Raw genomic sequence first — 18,501 nt, 5'->3', positions numbered from 1 at the left:
ACACGCCACACAGGCAGTGTGTCTCAGGCCACACTGCTATCAAAAAGCATTTTCATTGACACTATTACACCTTTCAGCTATCACACCCAGAGGACATGGACTTTATGTAATAAAGGATTGAAATTTGGTAAAAAGGTTGCTGCCACAACTCATATGTTCGAATTTCACAATAGCAGTTAGATCTAAATTAGTTTTGAGTCTTTTTGAGTTAATTTTCATAATGTTATGTGTCTGTGAAGTGTCTGACTGGAAGAAAGGAAATCAATATACAAACGTATGAGGCGCTGCTTAGAAAAAAGTGTAAAAGCATAAATGATTTGTTTTGCAGTCTAAAATTCACAAAACCATCATTCGATCATTTAATATATCACGTTGTATTATATTCTATATTGTTTACAAAGCTGTTTTACAAACTGTTTACTGTCATCCTTCCAAGTCATTGATGATGAATCTGACTGCTCAGTGTGGTTTCGGAGTCAGAAATACTTTGTGCACTTCCTCCCGGATGACACAACCTCTGCACGCCGGGCCGAGCAGGCCTTTACCCCATCCACTAGTGGAGTTTCGAGATAAGCACAGAGCTCCGGCTGCTAACACAGCCATCAGCCTGAGATCCTTCCATGTCCTACAAGTGATCTCAGGTTAAACACGGCACACAGGCCGGTGAGGAAGATGAAAACACTTGCCGGCTCACCGCAGAGAAATAGCTCACCCCTGCTATGCCACTCCATTTTCTCCAGCTGTATCAGAGCACTCTGGGAGAGCTGATTGCTGAATGGCTTGGCAGGGCTTCGGGTATGTATGTGTCTCATTGTGTGTGTGTGTGTGTGCGTGTGTGTGCGTGCGTGTGTCAGTCAATGGTTGGTGTCCCACTGCGCAAAGGAGTAAATCCTCTCATCCTTAACCAGGCTGACGTGCTAGCTCATCATTCTCTTTCATCAAGACCTCTCCTTCCAGGCTCCCTCCTGTTGAACCCTCAACCCCTCGGCTAAATGCTGCAGCATCTCCTTTCCTGAGTGCTTTGGATCGGTTTTGAAATTAACCCCAGAAAGCTTTCAAAAACTGCTCACTGGAGACAAAGAATGCAAATACAGTAGATATTACATTTGCATTCTTTATTTACTCCTCAGTAAAATTCAGTGTCTTAATCCCTTATAATCGGTATTTGCTGCTTTAATCTACCGTCCTGCATTATTTGGTTGGGGAGAATGTTTCCTGGATTCGTTTTTCCTTTGTATGTTTCTGACAGGAATTTGAGACATTAATTATCCATAAGCGGTCACCTGACTTCAACCTTGCCGAGCTGAAACCTGTGTCGTTTTTCAAAACCTGTCACAGACAATCACCTTCAGTCGGCTCTGTCGGGGTGCCTGAGCCAGACGGGAGAAACAATCCAGCAGCTAACTATCAATCTCAAACACACGCAGCACTCCATACCGCCTCTTAAAGCTGCCAGATTTGAGGATTGGTCAGTACTTCATTGCTGGCCCGAGGCTGTTTTTGCATTGTTGAGGCAATGACAGGTTGTCCAGCCAATTCTGATTTGTCACCGGGTTCAGACCGTGCACCACAAAGTGGTGATATGGTGAATATAGGGCGGATATAATGCCTTAAAGGCAGTTTGAGAGAATAAGCAGGTTGCTGTTTCCCAGGCTTTTTGCAGATTTAATCTCCTTCTGTCAACACTAAGGTTTGTCGTAGAGCTGCAGTTGTATAAAATACAGTATAAGATGAGTTTGGTGAAATACAACCAAGAAAAGAAGGCTTTTTTTTTTTTAGATCCAATTCCCCAAACTAGGCTTACTATTATGCATTTTGCTATTGATATGGTGCAACTGATGAGACCATTGCAAAAGACAAATTACCACAAAAATGCTCTTAAAAGTTTTATGACTAAATGCTATTTGCTCTTGTTTTCTTTAGGTCTACTGACTACGGCACGACCTACACCAAACTCAACCTGATGCCAGGGACAACCATCGTGGTGACGAGTTTCTACATCTGCCCAACCAACAAGAAAAAGGTAGAAGGATGCATTGATCTTTTTGAAATCACTGTGTTGTCCGTGAACTCGCTGAACTGCAGATTTGCTTCCTCAGAAGTGCCAACTTTGGAGGAACCTTAAAATCGTTGCTTGAGTGTGTTTTTGAAAGTCTGAGTTGGAGGTCAAAATCTATTTTATAGCGTAGTGATGAACTGCAGTTAAGTTGCTGTTCAGTTTAGATTTGACACATTTAAAAAAAACATTTTTTTTTATATTGTATGCAGCAGATGCTGAGATATCTTGACTTTTAGCCCCAAGTTACGCCCCCAGGACCTTAACTCCCATAATGCACCTGAGATTAATCTTTTATTAGACTCCCTCCTGCCGATAAAGGCTCATATCGTACCAAACTCCTTGACCTAAGTTTGTAACACAAGTTTTCTGTTAAAAGTTTGTGGTCTGTATCCCTGATGCATCATTAGAGTTTTTTCTTAGAATAAAAAAAAAACTCCTCCACAGCCTCAGAAGACATTATGCAACGTTTTTTTAAGGCAGTACAGGAAACTGAACCGCACGTCTAAAATCGGTAGAGTGCCCCTTTAAACTCTTGAGATCAGAGAAAGATTACGATGAAGGCTTTGTCTCCATTTCATTGTAATTAAAATGATGCAACCCACCACCTCGACCTCCCTCACCCTTTGAGCATTGCTATATATAGCACACACTACTTGCTGTTTGGCAAACTAAACTTAGGCATGTAAATAATGACAAAATTGGGCAGAAAAATAAACTGACAGGGATTCATGCAGGATAGCCTCCTACACTGGGTGGCTTCAATCCAGGGACAGTGAGACCAAATGAGCTGAAAGCAACACATAAATGGCATCAATTTTCATTTGAGTGATTTCATACAAAAAAAACATAACACAAACCGACAGACATAAGGTTATAATCATGTATAGAGTCCATATCTAGGTATTATAATGACAGTACCTGTTAATGCAAATATTTAACATTCTTTGAAGTTGGATTACATCATTATTTTGGGACAACACAGAGGTTAGCACATGTGGTGCAACTACATGTTAGTTTCCAGATTTTGAATGACCCTTTTTCTTAAATCTTTGGACATTTATGCCCTCTCTTGGTATACCGCATACAATGCCCTCGGGTCACATCGCAACTATGATACCACATTACACTCGGTCCGCAGGCAGCTGCATGACTCCTGGCAATTTCAAAAAGGACACAGCAGATAAGCTGAAGTGAGAGCCAGGAGGTACAGTAGGTGACTTTAGCCGAGATATGACTGGACTGCCAACTGTGGCGGCCTGTCTAATTGGCAGGCGTTATCACCAGGGTCCAGGGCTCTCCCAATCGATGAAGAGATGGAGGGAGATTAGATGTAGTCACTTTTCTCACTTTCTGCTCCAGTCCCCACTCCGACTGTCTGCCATCTCATCTTCTACACACACACACATATACACTGAATAGTGGAGGGCCAGACAGGATGAAAGCGTTTAATTGCATGGCAATGGAGTCATCTTAATTTCCCCTAGGGACAGAAAGAGAGACGAGGGGGAGAGAATGACTGGCGGGGAGAGTGTGTGTTGTGACAGTAGGATGTGTGGTAATATGTGCTGGGGATCAAGCTGCTGCTTAAACACACCTCCAAACCTGGCAGGAAGGAAGCGATGGAGGCTCGGGTTCAGTGCTCCGTGCTGGAATCCATGTGTGTAGGTCTATATGTGCTGAAAGAGAACATGTGTGTAAGGCAGAGGATAGACACTCGTTGTCTGCAGGTTGTATGTGGACTTTGATCGCTCAGACTAAATGTCATTATGCAGCCATGTCTTTACTTCCTTCTTTTCAGCATCCAAATTATGAGCCATCACATTTGTAAGGTGCACACAAACAAACACACACAGCGCACTTCGATCAATAGTGCTAATCACATCAGAAAACAGCAGACAAGGGGTCTCTAAACTCTGTGCGGGGATTACACACAGTGTGAAGGGATCACATGGTAAAGGTGTGAGGGCCCTCAGGTAATCAATAGGACTTGGGGGCAATTAGAGAAAGAGGTGAGTTGTCTGACAGAGACAATGTCACCCTCTCTTTCTTTCTCTTCGTTTCATTGAGAACTCCATTAAGGATGCGCTCGAGATCCTTTGCAGGAGAGGGCTCCCGAGGACCCTCGACACCTTTCAACACCAATAGAGTCGTAAATAAACTTTGAGACTAGAGACTCAGCACACGCTCCCTGAGCAATTTTCTGTAACAGTCGTCTCCAGAGGGCTGTCAGCTGGGTGAGTGTTTGCACAAGTCCATTTTCTTGTCGTTGAGTGCTTAGTGTGCGATCTAAATGTAGGTTCAAGTACGGTGTATGCTAATCGCGATTTCAAAACCAAAAGCTTCCTTTCGAGTGCTACTCATCTGTTGGATCTTTGCCAGCCATCACAGAGATAAAGGCAGGCGTCCTTTCTTATACTGTGTCATCACCTCTCTGAGAAATTTACACTATTTCTATCCTGCTAGTTTGGTGAAACCAACAAATCTTCAATGAATCTATCCTGAATCATCCATGTTCCTAACTGAATTTTAACATTGAACACCTCCTCAGTGGTGACAGGAAATGCTATCCCCAGTGCAGTTTTGAGGTCCAGCAATAATTCCCAACTTTGAGGGCATTAAAAAATATATGGAGAGAAAAAATATATATTTCCACCAGATCTTTCTGCGTTGCATTCAGGCTCCATTATTGGTGCCTTTTGCCACTGCCATTCTAGTCATTGTAAGTGGCTCTGCTACTCCAAGTAGGAATTGAGTACCTTAATACCATAGTACCTTAGTACCAGTGGGCAAACATACAAGACCAAACATACTGACGAATTTTTTTTTAAATTTTATTTATTTATTTTTTATTTATTTATTTTTATTTTTTTTAACTAATACTGTGATATTGTCACAGCGCCGGGATTTCTGTAGCCTGATTCTGCCAGACTATTGTTCACAGCTTCAGTCTTCACTGCGATTATAGTCTGGAAACCGTGTTCGCATTAAGGTTTGCTCAGCCACTTTGAAGGATGGACCAATCTGACCAGTGGGGATGGTTAAGTGCAAACATGTTTAGTAGTTCTACCAATGACGGTGGAATTTCAGTGCCGACACAATATATGGTTGGCTGCTCTCATCGTTTCATAATGAAACTGAGGTCTGGTGATACCAGACTGGAATTTATATATGTATTATAAAAAATAATAATTGAGACATTATTTACACACATTTATGTTAGATATCATCCACTTTAAAATGTATTCTAATATAAATATCCCAATCTACATTGGGAACAGGCAGGTGTTGATGAAGAGTACCTGAGCTCATCACACAGGTTTGTGGATGTACATCAGACAACTAAGAATGTTCATATCTGGTTAATGGCTGACAGAAAGACCCACAAGAAGAATCGAGATGAAATAAGTCTGTCTAAGTGCTCATTCTTTGTATTTAATGCAGCAAAGCGAACCAGTACCAGACTTATGAAGACCGTTACATTTAGTACTGTATCTTCAGGCTGTTATGGACATTGGGCATTTGCTTGCTGGTATACATATTCCCTGGACTCTGTGTTCAAGCTGTTTTATATTGTCCCTACATCCTGTGGTCTATTGGCAAACCATGCACCGACATCTTACGTTACTGTGTTAGTTCCAGTTCATGCTGGTTGACACAAAAATGCATGCAGAAAATGGACCAAAAAATGTATAGTCTGCAGCTGAAGAAGAAGTCAAATGTCAAACTGTGCCTCTCGCCTTTGATCAATTAAAGAACAAAGTAGACAGCCACAACAAATCTTTGAATCGAACTGAACAAATTGACTCAAAGGGGTCTTTAATTTTAACCTCTTGTCAACACATATAATTAGATGGATGTTTCTGTGATGATTCTGCATCATTGTATCTACTGACTTTTATTTCTATGTAGAAAAACATCTGTTATCATTTTGCAAAGGATGAACACGACTCAAGTACAGAAAAATGTTTGTTATATCAGCCCATGCATCCAAGTTGTCGAACAAATTAAAACAATCCAGTGGACTCCAGTGTATTCTGAAGCTGATTTCTTGGTCCATTAACGGCTTAGTCAAATCAGATCCCTGCTGAGATACGATGCCTCCAGATGACTGAGCATGTTTTTAAAGGCATACACTCAGAAAATGCCCATTTTGTAGCAGCTTCTGAACATCTGTGGATTATAAAACTGTCATAACATCACCACCTCAGCAAATCTCTAAGAAGCAGGGCATCACCTGGAGGAATCCCATCAAACTCAGAGGGCATCGGAGACAGACCACATGCTTAGCCATTGTTCACAATTATGTCTTGAGCTTCTAGTCAACATGGCATCTCCTCAGGGACTAGTAGTAGTGGATTCAAATACAGTTGTATGACGAACAGCAAAGCATATACTGTTCCAACCCAGTATCACAGCAATCATGAAATAGACACGCCGATCCACTACAGCAAAATGTGAAATAGCCACGCTTTGGACTGTCTAGACATGTAAATTTCATGCTTTCAAAACGTGTAACTGAATAAATGTCATGTGACGCAGGATCATGTGACCAATTTCTCGCAACAGAGGCAATAAAACAGAAGTTTTTGCCAGTATTAGGAAGAGGGAAGGGTGGCATGGTAGCATTAGCCACAGACTGTCTTGCGGGGTGATGAGGTTTTAATCCAGGAGGTGATAATGCTTTTGTTATGTTGTTTTTTTGTTTCCTATCCCCGACCATGTTTTTATTCTTCCCTAACCCCAACCATGCTCTTTCGCCGAACCCAAACCATGTTCTTATTTATTAATCCCAACCACGTTTTAGCTATTAGTTTCATTTGATACTGGAACATTAATATTACATTTTGCCACTTTATATGATGTAGCTCTACATCACAATCAGCCACAAAACGATACCTAATACCTCGCCTGATTTTTGTTATAGTACACCACTTGCACACCAGTGGGATCCACAACCTAACTTAGAAGGTTTGTAACTTTAAAAAGTGAAATATCATGATATTTAATAAGTGAGCATAGTACTGACTGAACCAGAAAAATATTGCTGCAGTCAGAGGGATAAATCAACCACAGGTGATAGAATCTGTGTGGAGGATGGGAGAGCTTAAACATGTCTTTATACAGCTGAGGGGGTCAAAAGTAGAGATAAGGATCTAAAGCGCTAGCTTAAGGCATGGTCCATCACTTTAACTGGCGCTTGTAGTGCCCTCATGCAAATACTACAAATCCTTCATCAGTCTTTGAAGTTTTGGGAAAATAGCTAAAATCAGCATAGAAGATTAAGAATAAGATGCAGAATGATCAATGAAGTCTGTTCACTCATTTACTTTTACAGCTCTAGACGTAGTTTTATTAGCTTCATTCGTCCATCACAGGACAGACAGGAAACCGTAATGTATAGATAAGTGGGTCGAGACAAGACATTAAATCTGAGGTGGTTGGTATAGAGCGCTCACCCTTGAATATTTTATAACCAGTAAGACTGGTTAAAAATCTCCAAATCTTTACCAAATTTTTCTTGGTGTATCTCCAAAGCCTTGTACATCGTAGTTTAAACACCCTGTTATAAATAGTTTATCAAGAGTTAACGTAATACTGCATTCACTGATAACCTACATTTGCTGTTTGAAATATAACTGAAACAATCGATAAATGCTACAACCCAACAACTGCTTGGACTGGGGAAAAAAAATATATATGACAGTAGTTCTGAAAATGCCTTTAGTCACCTACTGAGATGGAAAAGAAGAAAGCCAGAAAAGAACAAAGCCCCACAAATAACAAAGTGAGAAGGAAAAGACAGTGAGATGGATAAACACAGACATAAGTAAAAAAAAGGTTTGAAAAAGACGAACAATGGAGGAAAGGAGTAAAAGACTGAATGATACTGGAAATGTACTGTCAGCACTTCAATGATTGGCAGTTCAAAGAGCTTCAAAGAGAAAGGCAAGATATTCAGATGAGGACTCATGATCATATGATATCCCAGGGATGAAGAACAATTTTTGTAATTTCAGATAGCCGAGCCCATCCTTTCCTGTGACTGACGGAGGAATAGCTGTCTTCTTGTCTCTATACAATGTTTCTGGCTGTCAACTGTGTCCTCGGCTTTCCATAAGTGAACAAAAACAACAACATATTGGTAACTGGATCATTTTCTCTGAGGCAAATTTGCCTTTGTTGTCCAGTGTCATGAAATATGGGAAGGCCTTTAAAGTAATATTTGAACAAAATGAAGGTACAATCAATGGAAAAAAAACTCTGCTAATGGAAAATGACCTGACGTATGAAATGTGGATAAATAAGCTGAGGTGCGAGTTCAGGGGCTTTAGCTTTTCTGGTGGATCGCATCCACACAAAATCCTCACAAGAACTTTTAACTCATTTCCACGCACATTAATATCTCATATTTAAAATTTAAATTCCTTTTAAAGCAAACTTTCAAAACTTGTAACTTTTGTCATTACAGTAGCCTACTTGTGCAAGTGCACTGTGCACTTCAGCTCAGCCCATACTGGAATTTTGGGGCAGATGCCAATACTAATATTAGATTCATTAAAAAATAGATGTTGATTTATTGGCTAAGATTCTTTCTCTCTTTATACTGTATGTGCAGTGTAGATGTAAACACTTTATTTTGTGATCACTCAAATGTTTCTGACAAAGATATGTAGGCTAATGGAGGCAGAATATTTCCCACAATGTTATCAGTGCAAACTTTACTGGGAATATGATAATTAACAATAACATTATATAAAAATGAACAATTCCTAATTTGCCCTAAGCATCTTTTACTGTGACCTGTTCTGTAAAAAAGCTTTTGTATTGGCACATATCGGCCAGTACAGACATATCTGTGTTGGGCCAATTTTGGTTGATATAATCTCCCAGCTGACATATTAGTTGGTCTCTATGGTAGGGGTAAAAAAGGGGAAATACATTTGTGCTGTAACTTCAGAATCCAATCAATACTGGCCTGCCGTTGATAGCTTGTCAGTGTATTTGAGGCTGCATTTCAATGAAGCTGAATACTGACCGTGGAAAATGGTGCCAGTTTGTGTTGTGCAATTTATTTAGCGTGATATGTCATCATTTTTCCAAACCAGTCTTCTTCCATTTTGAAGCCCTTTTCCATTCATGCTACTCTCCCTATTCCAGGACCATTTCAGAGCTGCTGACACTTAAGATAAGACAAGCATGATGTAACCTCCTTTCTGCGATTAATTGTCAATAATTCAGTAGGTTTACAGACACACTTTGATGGTGCACTTTACTCTCAGCCTTGAACTTTAACCAAGTGTTTGTCCATCCTCTTTTTGAGAAACTGGCTGTGTGAAGAGACTTTGAAATAGAAAGTTAAGCGTGTCTCTTGTGTATATGGCTCCCATACTAATGTCGCTGTCGAGGAGATTTGAGCTGTGGGGCATCTGCAAAAATTATAGGTTTTGCTCACTCTTGAAACAAAAATACAAGACATGGAAAGTGACCCTTTACACAGAAAAGCATATGTTCCAGAGCAGAAAACTACGCCGGGCAAACCACAGCATAGCCACATGAGAACCAGCCGTTTCCCGGTTGTTTCCGCTCCCATCTTCATTCTATCCCTGTAGCCATGTCATCTGTACCATAGAGAAGTGGTGTTTCCTTTATCCTCTGCCCAGACACTGATCTGAGACCTGCACGCATGCTGATAAGCAAACAGAAGTACATGGTGCAAATGTGAACCGAGGACAGTCAGAGGCAAGGTTAGCCCACAGAAGCTAGCGCTAATACTTGCTGGAGGGTTATCGACTTTGGATTCCACTCAAACGCTTGGTCCACCCACACCGTCATAGGGAAGCAGTGTTCAATTTCTGAGTCCACATGCTTCATTTGAAGCCTGGGGAAAGACAGGTGCCCGGGTCTGAGGCTCAGTCAGAGGCAGGAAGCAACTGATTTTGAAAGAGAAAGAATAGTTTAGATCATCACGAGTCACAGCATTGGATTTTACTCAAAAGTAGGAATGCACAAAGGCCACATTTGCTGTAGGTTGTTTTGTTTTTCATTTAATTTGTTGTTGTTTTAGTAAAACTAGATATCAGACAGTGTGATACAGACCTGCTGCCTGTGAGGCACCAGAATATTTGTCATGATACACTAGATGCTCTCTGTCTCCTTTCCAGCTTATCAGTATATGTTTTATCAGTAATCTATATGCATCTCAGGGAACAAAAAAAACACACAACAGACAGTGGTTGACTCTTGCTTGCTGACCAGAGGATTCGACCGGGTACGTCCTTCCTCACCGAGTGAAGTGTTTTCTCTGTCTGCTTTTGTTGACTTACTGATTTTTCCTTGATGTTTGTGCTTTCAGTGCAGGAAAGTATGGCACATTGTTAATTGCACGCATTTCATCTCCTGCTTGAAAGAACAGCTGGGTAGATGTTAATGTATTGCTCTCATATACAATTGGGAGTCTGCACAGGGCATTTTATTGACCGGATTCTATATGTCATTTCTCTATCTGACTTCCTACAAGGCTGATCTGCTCTGTGCAGCTTGACACAGCTTCTACACTCCTATTTTTAGTGAAGCAGTGAGGAGAGACACTGTAGAGAGCAGGTGGGATCACAAGCATTGTTTAAAATATGTGCAATGTGCTCCAGTGGCTGTGACTTTGAAGCTACGAAGAGGCATTCAGCAGAAGCAAGTAGAAGAAGTAACAGACCTTCAGGTCAAGTAGAAATGACATTTCATTGCTACCGAATTTCTAAAATATGTTAAACATTCAGCATATGTTTAAGAGCCAGTAGGTTAATCCAGCTCGGCTGCTGTCTCTACACTGACCTTCACTTTGTTAAACATCTCGTACTGTTGCACTGCTTGGCACTCTGTTCTTGTCATAATCCATGCACAGTGTTCCTGCTACAGGTCCCTGCAGAGCATGATAAATCATATTGCCACAGTCTATTCCGATTATAGCATAACATTAGCTGTGATCATCTTTAACCTAGCATTGATCGCAGCTATTGACCCATATGCTGCGTCCAGCTGGGCCCTTGTGTTTGTCCGCCTGTGTCACGGCGGAGGCCCAAAGGGGTTCACCGCCGCCGCTCTCAGCCCTTCACAAGTCGAGCCTAAATGGATTGACCTGACCTCGATCCACCAATTCCAATCAATAGGCAGCGAGCCAGATCCATTGACTCACTGCTATCTGCTGGCTAACCCTGGAGGGAGTCCGGGCTCTCAACGATCTGTCGTGCAGCTTTTGCAGGCATGTAAATGCTGCCCTGTGCTTGTCTCTGAATTTTAAAGCTGTATGTGTTTGCTGCACTCTAGAGTTTAATGGGGCTTGGTTAATATTTCAATGCAGTTGAAGTAGACCGAAGAGAATATAAGAACAGAGAAGGCATTAGAGAGTGATGGAGGGAGAAGACAGAGCGGAGGAGGAGAGTCTGAAATCTGTTTTTTTTCCTCTTTATACGTGACACAATGCATCATGCATTTATGAATTAATTTGTCATGAAAGATCATTTGTATCCCATGCAGAGGCAGCCACTGCCAAAGGGAAGACATATCAGCTTTGACATGGCACTTTAACTGGCCTAGTTGTTTAAACGTAGAGTCTAAAAATACATATGACTGCCGCTAATCCCTTTATAATGTCCTCTCCTGATTAAAGTGAGCCAAGTGTAGTTCCATGCAATTCAGTTTCTGACGTCTCCCCGTAGGTATACGTTTAGGGAATTGTCACCCAGAGCCCATTTATAGATCCACCAATAATACTAGATTGGTAAATTGTAGTGCTTTACACAAAACGCTCAAACCTAGCATGTAAGACTGCCTACAACGTGGCACTGCACAAATCATACGTTCACAAGGGACAGCACATTTTTGATTGTCTCTTATCCCACCCAGTATCCACCTACTTATTCCTTTGTCCATCTTTTTCTTTAAAGGTCCTATATTGTATAAATTCAGATTTCCATCATATCACAAACTCAAGCTCATGTGATATGTCCACCACTGACCAGCCTTTTATGTGAAAGGAAACCCAGAGCGGTAGTTCTGCCATGGAGCTAGACAGCTACAAGATCAAAGAAACCATCTGAATGCTCTGTGTGTGCATCACTTAGAAAAGAGTAGGCCAATTGGAAGAGACGTCAATGACATTAATATGGCTTAAAGTAAGACACAAAACAGTCTGTTCTTGGTAGAGCTTCAGAGAAGACCTCAAGAGATATGTAAAACTGTACTGAGATGGTTTATGTCACTTAAATCCAAAGAAAAATACGGATAACAAGACTGAACTCAAAGCACAGGAAAAGTGTAAAACTTTGGATTAAACTATCCCTCCATTCATCGATTATCAAAAGGTAGTTCCTTTCTTTCACACTCCTGCCAACTAACTCTTTGTCCTTCTTCTTCTATTCATCTTGTCATTAAATCATATTCAGTACTTTTTCTGTTGTCCACCTTCCATGTTTTCTAACGCTTTTGTCATTACAGACCTAATCACTCCTTCTCCTCCTCGTTCCGATCAGAAATCACCTGACCCTTCCCCACCTACCCACTCACCTGCTTCCACTCAGCTCATCATCTCCCTCTGTTTATGCACCACAAGTCTATGACTGTGTTCCAAAAGGCGTACTTAGCACTTATGCACTCAAAACCGTCCAAAGGTTTCATCCTCAACATTCACCATCTTGGTTACGTAGTAGAAAGGGAGGGACCACTAACCTAAATAATTTTTTTAATTAAGGAGACAAAGGAAGCTGGAGGTGTTGCTGAACACCACACAAAACTTCATTTTTCACTAGTAACACCATACTGCTGTTGGACAGAAGCCACCAGTATGTTTATTGAGGGTGTGAAACAAAGGACAGAAAAACACAATCATTTCTCCATAAAATAATTAAAGTCTGCAGATATGTTGATGGGTGATGCATTTAAATGTTACTGTTATTTCCTGTAAGTGCAACGACAGTGTGTGATTTGAGACAACACTTCCCTGTCGAAATTCCTACACATGTAGGAATCCTGACATGTAAGAACACTATTTGATAATGCGCTAAGGGAATTATGTCATTTTGAACACAGCCCTTGTCTACTTGGAAGAACCTTCCAGCATTCTTAAGGCCTTTAACACACTGAGGGTGTTATTTGTTGGGTTTTTTCATGCTATTAATTCACACGTCAATATATTTTTTCAAACTATTGTTTTTAAATGTTTTTTTGTTTTTTTTATATATACACACACAACACTTCCCTTATATATAACATTTTAAGTGTGGTTTTAACTATCTTTTCTTATAGACTTCATCATCTTTCTATTTCCACCTCTATATTATCATGATAATAATTATTTTGTATGTCTTCCCTCTTCTTCTCAGCATCGCTACCTCTCTCTTCCTCCCGAGTCATTTCATCTTCTGCCTTCGTTCTCCTATAGTGACTTCTACCCTGCACTGACTCCACTATAAATATTAACACTTCAATAGGTGCTATTTATATTGCAATTGCCCTCCTCCCATTTTCTCCTTCCTTTTTTCTTTTCTCGAACCCTCCGTTTCATTCTTCCGTCTTACCCCTCGTCTTCCTCGCTAACAGCAGATGACGGAGCAACAGCCAGACGCTGGAGATTGATTGACCATGAGCAATGAGCAGGCTCGTGTGTGTGTGTGTGTGTGTGTGTGTGTGTGTGTGTGTGTGTGTGTGTGTGTGTGTGTGTGTGTGTGTGTGTGTGTGTGTGTGTTAAGAATGAGAGCATATAGACAAATGAGGGGCGAAAGGGGTAGAGATGGTTGACTTATGCTGGAGGGGAAGGAGGGGCAGGTGCGGTTGCTCTGCTGATGTGTGTGTATGTGTGTTGCTGATGTAAATGCTGGTTTTACTGTGGAAGAAGACAGTAGGATAGTGATAAAGAAGTAAACAATATAACAGTTGCAGAAATACTGACTTGTGTCACCAAGAAAAATGTGTCTCTGCTGTAAAACTGTGTGTGTGTGTAGTGTGTCTCAGCATTTATAGAGAATTATTATGTGCAGTTCAGTTCCAACTAAACTTCGTACAGAACATGTAGAATAAATCCATAAACTTCAAAGGAAACTGTAAGTGTCGAGAGCTGAAGTACAACGGCAGATCATTTTAATCCCTTGTCCCGAGGCATATACATTATTTGGTAACTACATTAGTCACATTTGTGATGGGATATTTTTTTGTTTCAGAGCAGGAATGACAATTTTTGGTGTCAAGCCGCTGAACCATATTTTGACCTCATATCTAAAGTTTTATCCATCTACATGCTGAACATGACGATAAACGTTTTCCATTTGTTTTGCCCCCGAATGTAATGCCTGTCACACTGGATTCATTTTGTCCAGCTTACACTTCTGTTCAGACTTTAAAAAGACTGTGGTGTGTTTGGCTGAAACTTAAAGTGCAAGCAAGCTTCATGCAAGGAAGGGATTTGGGGGAACAACAGATGTTACATCTTCCTCATGATGATACAAAAAAAAGAAAAAACACATCTTTCACAACAGACATTTTGAATGTTCCAGTAGGTAACGCATAAGCATATTAACGGGGACTCGGTTCCGTTGATTGTCCCTGTAAGCCATCATTATATACCTGTGCTCTTCCTACAATGACAAGGTCTATTCAGAACCAGTTGAAACCCAACAAATCTATTATGAGGCAGAACAGTGATATTGGACATGTCTACAAAACCTCAGATGGCATCTAGTGCTGTGTGGTGTGGAGCGTTGGGTGTGGGGGTTTTGGATCCTCCCCCCCCAAGAATGTTCGATAAATCCCAAAAGCACATAAGAATAGAACAAAGATCATGTATAAATAATGCAATAGCTATATTGCACTCTGAGTATACACTTGATGTATAGGCTAAAAATATAATGTAATACATTGTAAATTTCAGTTTAAAACTTTGAAGTTCGGTGGATATTCTAGAAAAGCTGCACAGTAAGTGCAGCTCTGTCCATGAATGTCACACAGAATTAAATGTTTAGTGGATTGGTGTTATTGAACTAAAAACTAAGCTTCTCACTTGATTTTGAATCATTATGATTGCAATACTTGTAAGAGAGGTCTTAGTGGATATTTACAGTACACTTACTGATAAAGTAAAACTATTCGTTCCGAAGCAATCCATCAATTTTCATCAAGTCACATCGGTAAAAGATGGCTTATAGTGAATAGCAGGTTAAGAGCCAACTGGCAGGACTCTACCTCAGTGTTTTTACCTCTGCAGTAGCTACTGGTAACCCATAAAGCAATGCTTTCTATAATCCTTGGTTTTCTCTGAAAACAGCTAATATTAACTGTGCCAACATTTTTCAAATTATTGATGAACAAATGGTCCATATAGGGTTAAGGTTCAAAGAGTCAAGATATGGTTGTAAAAGAACAACAAAAAAGAAAGAAAAAAAAATCCAGTTGCTCGGGTAAGGAATAAGACACACAATCCTGCCTCTTTAAGTTATAGTGCACCTCTATCCATCAAGTCAGTCCTCACACCTCAACCTTGCCTTCTGCTTCACTGTATGAGACTGTCCTCGCAAGAAAATCAAGAGCATCAGTCATTTGATCAAATGCCCCAAAGTGACATCTGTTTAAGTTCAAGTGACAAAGTCCTTGAGAAGCCGGAGGAATTATGAGACAATGACAGGAGGAAGTTGGGTGTATATGGATGGGACAACATAACCGTGGACTGGAAACACTGGAGAGAAAGGCAGGTGACATGAAGCAAAGGAATAAAACCATTAATGTTGCAGTTATGTGGTGAAAAGTTAAGGATGATACATACTTCCTTAAACCCAAGCAGGTGGTTATTATTGTAATAATGACAACAAGGGTCCCCCGAACCTTAACAAAGCAGCTGCTTGGTTCAGACCAGTGTTTCCCTTATCTAAACCCAAACCATGAACTTTCCTTAAATCTAATAAGAAAAAACAACTATAATCTATGGACAACGAGATGAGTTTGTTTATACATTTTTCTCCATTCAAGCTGAAAAGGCTACCAGCTGAATTAACAACACGCCAACATCAGTCACACACGTCAACAAACCAATGAATGACAAGTACAGGGACATAGGTCTTTCTTTCTTTAGGGTGCTGTGTGAAACCAAAATTAACTTTTTTTTTTTTTTTTTTTGTCTTTTGACCCCTGCAAGTTAGTTTGGTCTGACCAGCTACTTAGAAATGTCTGAACATGATGTTTCCAGTTAATATAATGCATCAGTGTCTGTCTGTCTCCACCTCATATTATAACTGGTGCACTGAGTTCCTAGGGATAGATCATCCAATTAATACTTGCTAGTTTAGGAAACAATCTTCATGCTGTCATAGGAATATGGTACTGAGAAGGCCACGTCTTAATAATGCGTGAGATTTTTGTATTTCTGCTATGAGTGTAAAAGCAAGCAGTGTAGACCGCAGACTGCAATGTTTCAATGTTTCTACCTTTTTTCTGTTCATAAATTCAGAATTCTCTGTAGCACTCTTCCACATGTGAAGGACTCTTCATCTCATACAGTATGCATTTACAGCAACTTTTGTTTTCATATGCTTGCTGAAGGGGTAATGATTTCGTAGCATATCTAATACGAAAAGCAGCAAAGAGCCGATGAATTCACATGAAACATTTGCGATTCATCTTAATGTAGAGAGTATTAGGAATATATAACACGGATATTGTTACAGAATATCTTCTCATGCACATTAAAACCGCTGTTTATTATGTTTCTCTCTCACACAAGTCCACGCTCAAGCCAACTCCCTCATTCAAAATCTCTCTCCTCTGCACCCTTTTGCCGCCTTCTAGCTTCTTTTTCTCAATTTTTCACTTATCTTCCCCCAATTCCATGACAAGAGAAAGGGAGAAAAGAAACCCTTGGTGAAAGGGAGAGGGAGAGGGGGGTAGAAAGATGTGATGAAAGGCAAGGTCTAAAACTGGAAAATTGATCTTTTTCTTCGGGACTCCTCTTCTTTTGACTGCAAGCGGCACTGAATATAAATTGATAAATTTGCCAGGCTGTACTTGCTATGACACCCAAGGCAGGTCAGGAATAAGATATGGCTCCTCGGCATAGATAGGCTACAGAGCAGGCAGAGGAGAACTCACTGTCAGAGCTAAACATGTGGGATTACATCTAGTTTCATGTGTCATTTATATAAACTGTCAGACAGGGAGTGGCAATCCTTCGATTCCTCTTAAAGAAGTGAAAAGTGAAAAGGCATTTTTGCTCAGAAATTTGTTGTTGCATTTTGAAATCTATCGACTTTTGATTAGCAAAACACACACACACATATATATATCTATATATATATATATATATATATATATATCTATATATATATATCTATATATATTTTGTTTTTCCTCATGGGATATCGACTTTTGCTGTCAATTTGAAAGTTTTGCTAATGGTAATTTAAGTGCAGTATTTGTGTGGTCAAAAATGTAAGTAGTTACATTACTTTGTTACATCACCACACTTCCTGTGCCAATTTAGCAAATTTCTTCCCAGATTAGCAAATTTTTGAGATCCGGCTATTTAAGCAGGCTTTTCTATAAACTTTAGGTAAATGTCAAATTTTGTTTCCACTCGACTTGCAATAAATCATTTAATGGCCTTTCATAGCTCCTTCACCTGAAATAACACACCTTTATTCCTGAGTTTTTTTCTTTTTCTTTTCACTAGAACAGACCTACCAGACACGTAGTGGATAAAAAGGTTCAAAGTCAAATTTCACTCTCATCTGTCCCAATTGGTTTCACAGCGAGTATCAAAGCAACATTAGATGAAAATGTTACACTGACAGCACAAAACATGACTAGTCAGTCAGTTGCCAAGCGAGCTGTCAAGATGTTTTCAGGCAAATGGGTGATGGCTGCTTGAAAACCTGCTAGACTTCCTTATAAAGTGCCACACACATCTTATTTTATTTTAAAATAAAGTAGAAAGTATGTCATAACAGGCTCAGACAACATAAGACATTATGGAAACCTGATAAAGAATTCCCTCTTAATAGAAAGACAGTTTACCATCAGTCAGACGTGGCTAAAACAGAGGGTCTTTTCTCTCAAACACACACATGCTGAACATCAAGACTCTTATCTTGCCTGGCTGAGATGACGTGTGTGTGTGTGTGTGTGTGTGTGTGTGTGTGTGTGTGTGTGTGTGTGTGTGTGTGTGTGTGTGTACACCAGACAGGACTGACTGTCTCCCCCCCCCAAAGCCTGAAGCAGACAGCCTGGCCAACTATTTGCTGCCGTCTCTTCGGCAAAATCCACATCTGCAACATTAGAACCAGCTAGATTTTTCCCTTTTGATTTGGGAAAACAAATGCAAAACCACAGCAGCTGTAGGACAAACATAAACACTAGTTCTCGTGTTTTAGTACTGGGGAAAGTGCAACATGGTGGAAGTGGATGAGAAGAAA

At 40.3% G+C, this 18,501-nt stretch overlaps 1 protein-coding gene across 7 annotated transcripts in view; it reads left to right on the top strand.

The window, feature by feature from the left end:
• sorcs2 (sortilin-related VPS10 domain containing receptor 2) overlaps window positions 1-18,501 on the top strand; it is a 329,545-nt gene that overhangs the window by 138,059 nt on the left and 172,985 nt on the right. For all 7 annotated transcript variants that reach the window (XM_069721844.1, XM_069721842.1, XM_069721841.1 and 4 more), the window contains exon 3: window positions 1,924-2,023. In XM_069721844.1, the coding sequence (XP_069577945.1) occupies window positions 1,924-2,023 (100 nt within the window). The remainder of the gene's footprint in view (window positions 1-1,923; window positions 2,024-18,501) is intronic.

This window comes from Brachyistius frenatus, unplaced genomic scaffold (assembly GCF_029030835.1).
Source record: "Brachyistius frenatus isolate BFR_SWC_R1_liver_20210118 unplaced genomic scaffold, ASM2903083v1 Contig_274, whole genome shotgun sequence".
Classification (NCBI taxonomy): Eukaryota; Metazoa; Chordata; class Actinopteri; family Embiotocidae; genus Brachyistius; species Brachyistius frenatus.
The sequence above is the reverse complement of the archived record's forward strand: the minus strand, read 5'-3'. Positions and strand labels throughout refer to the sequence as shown.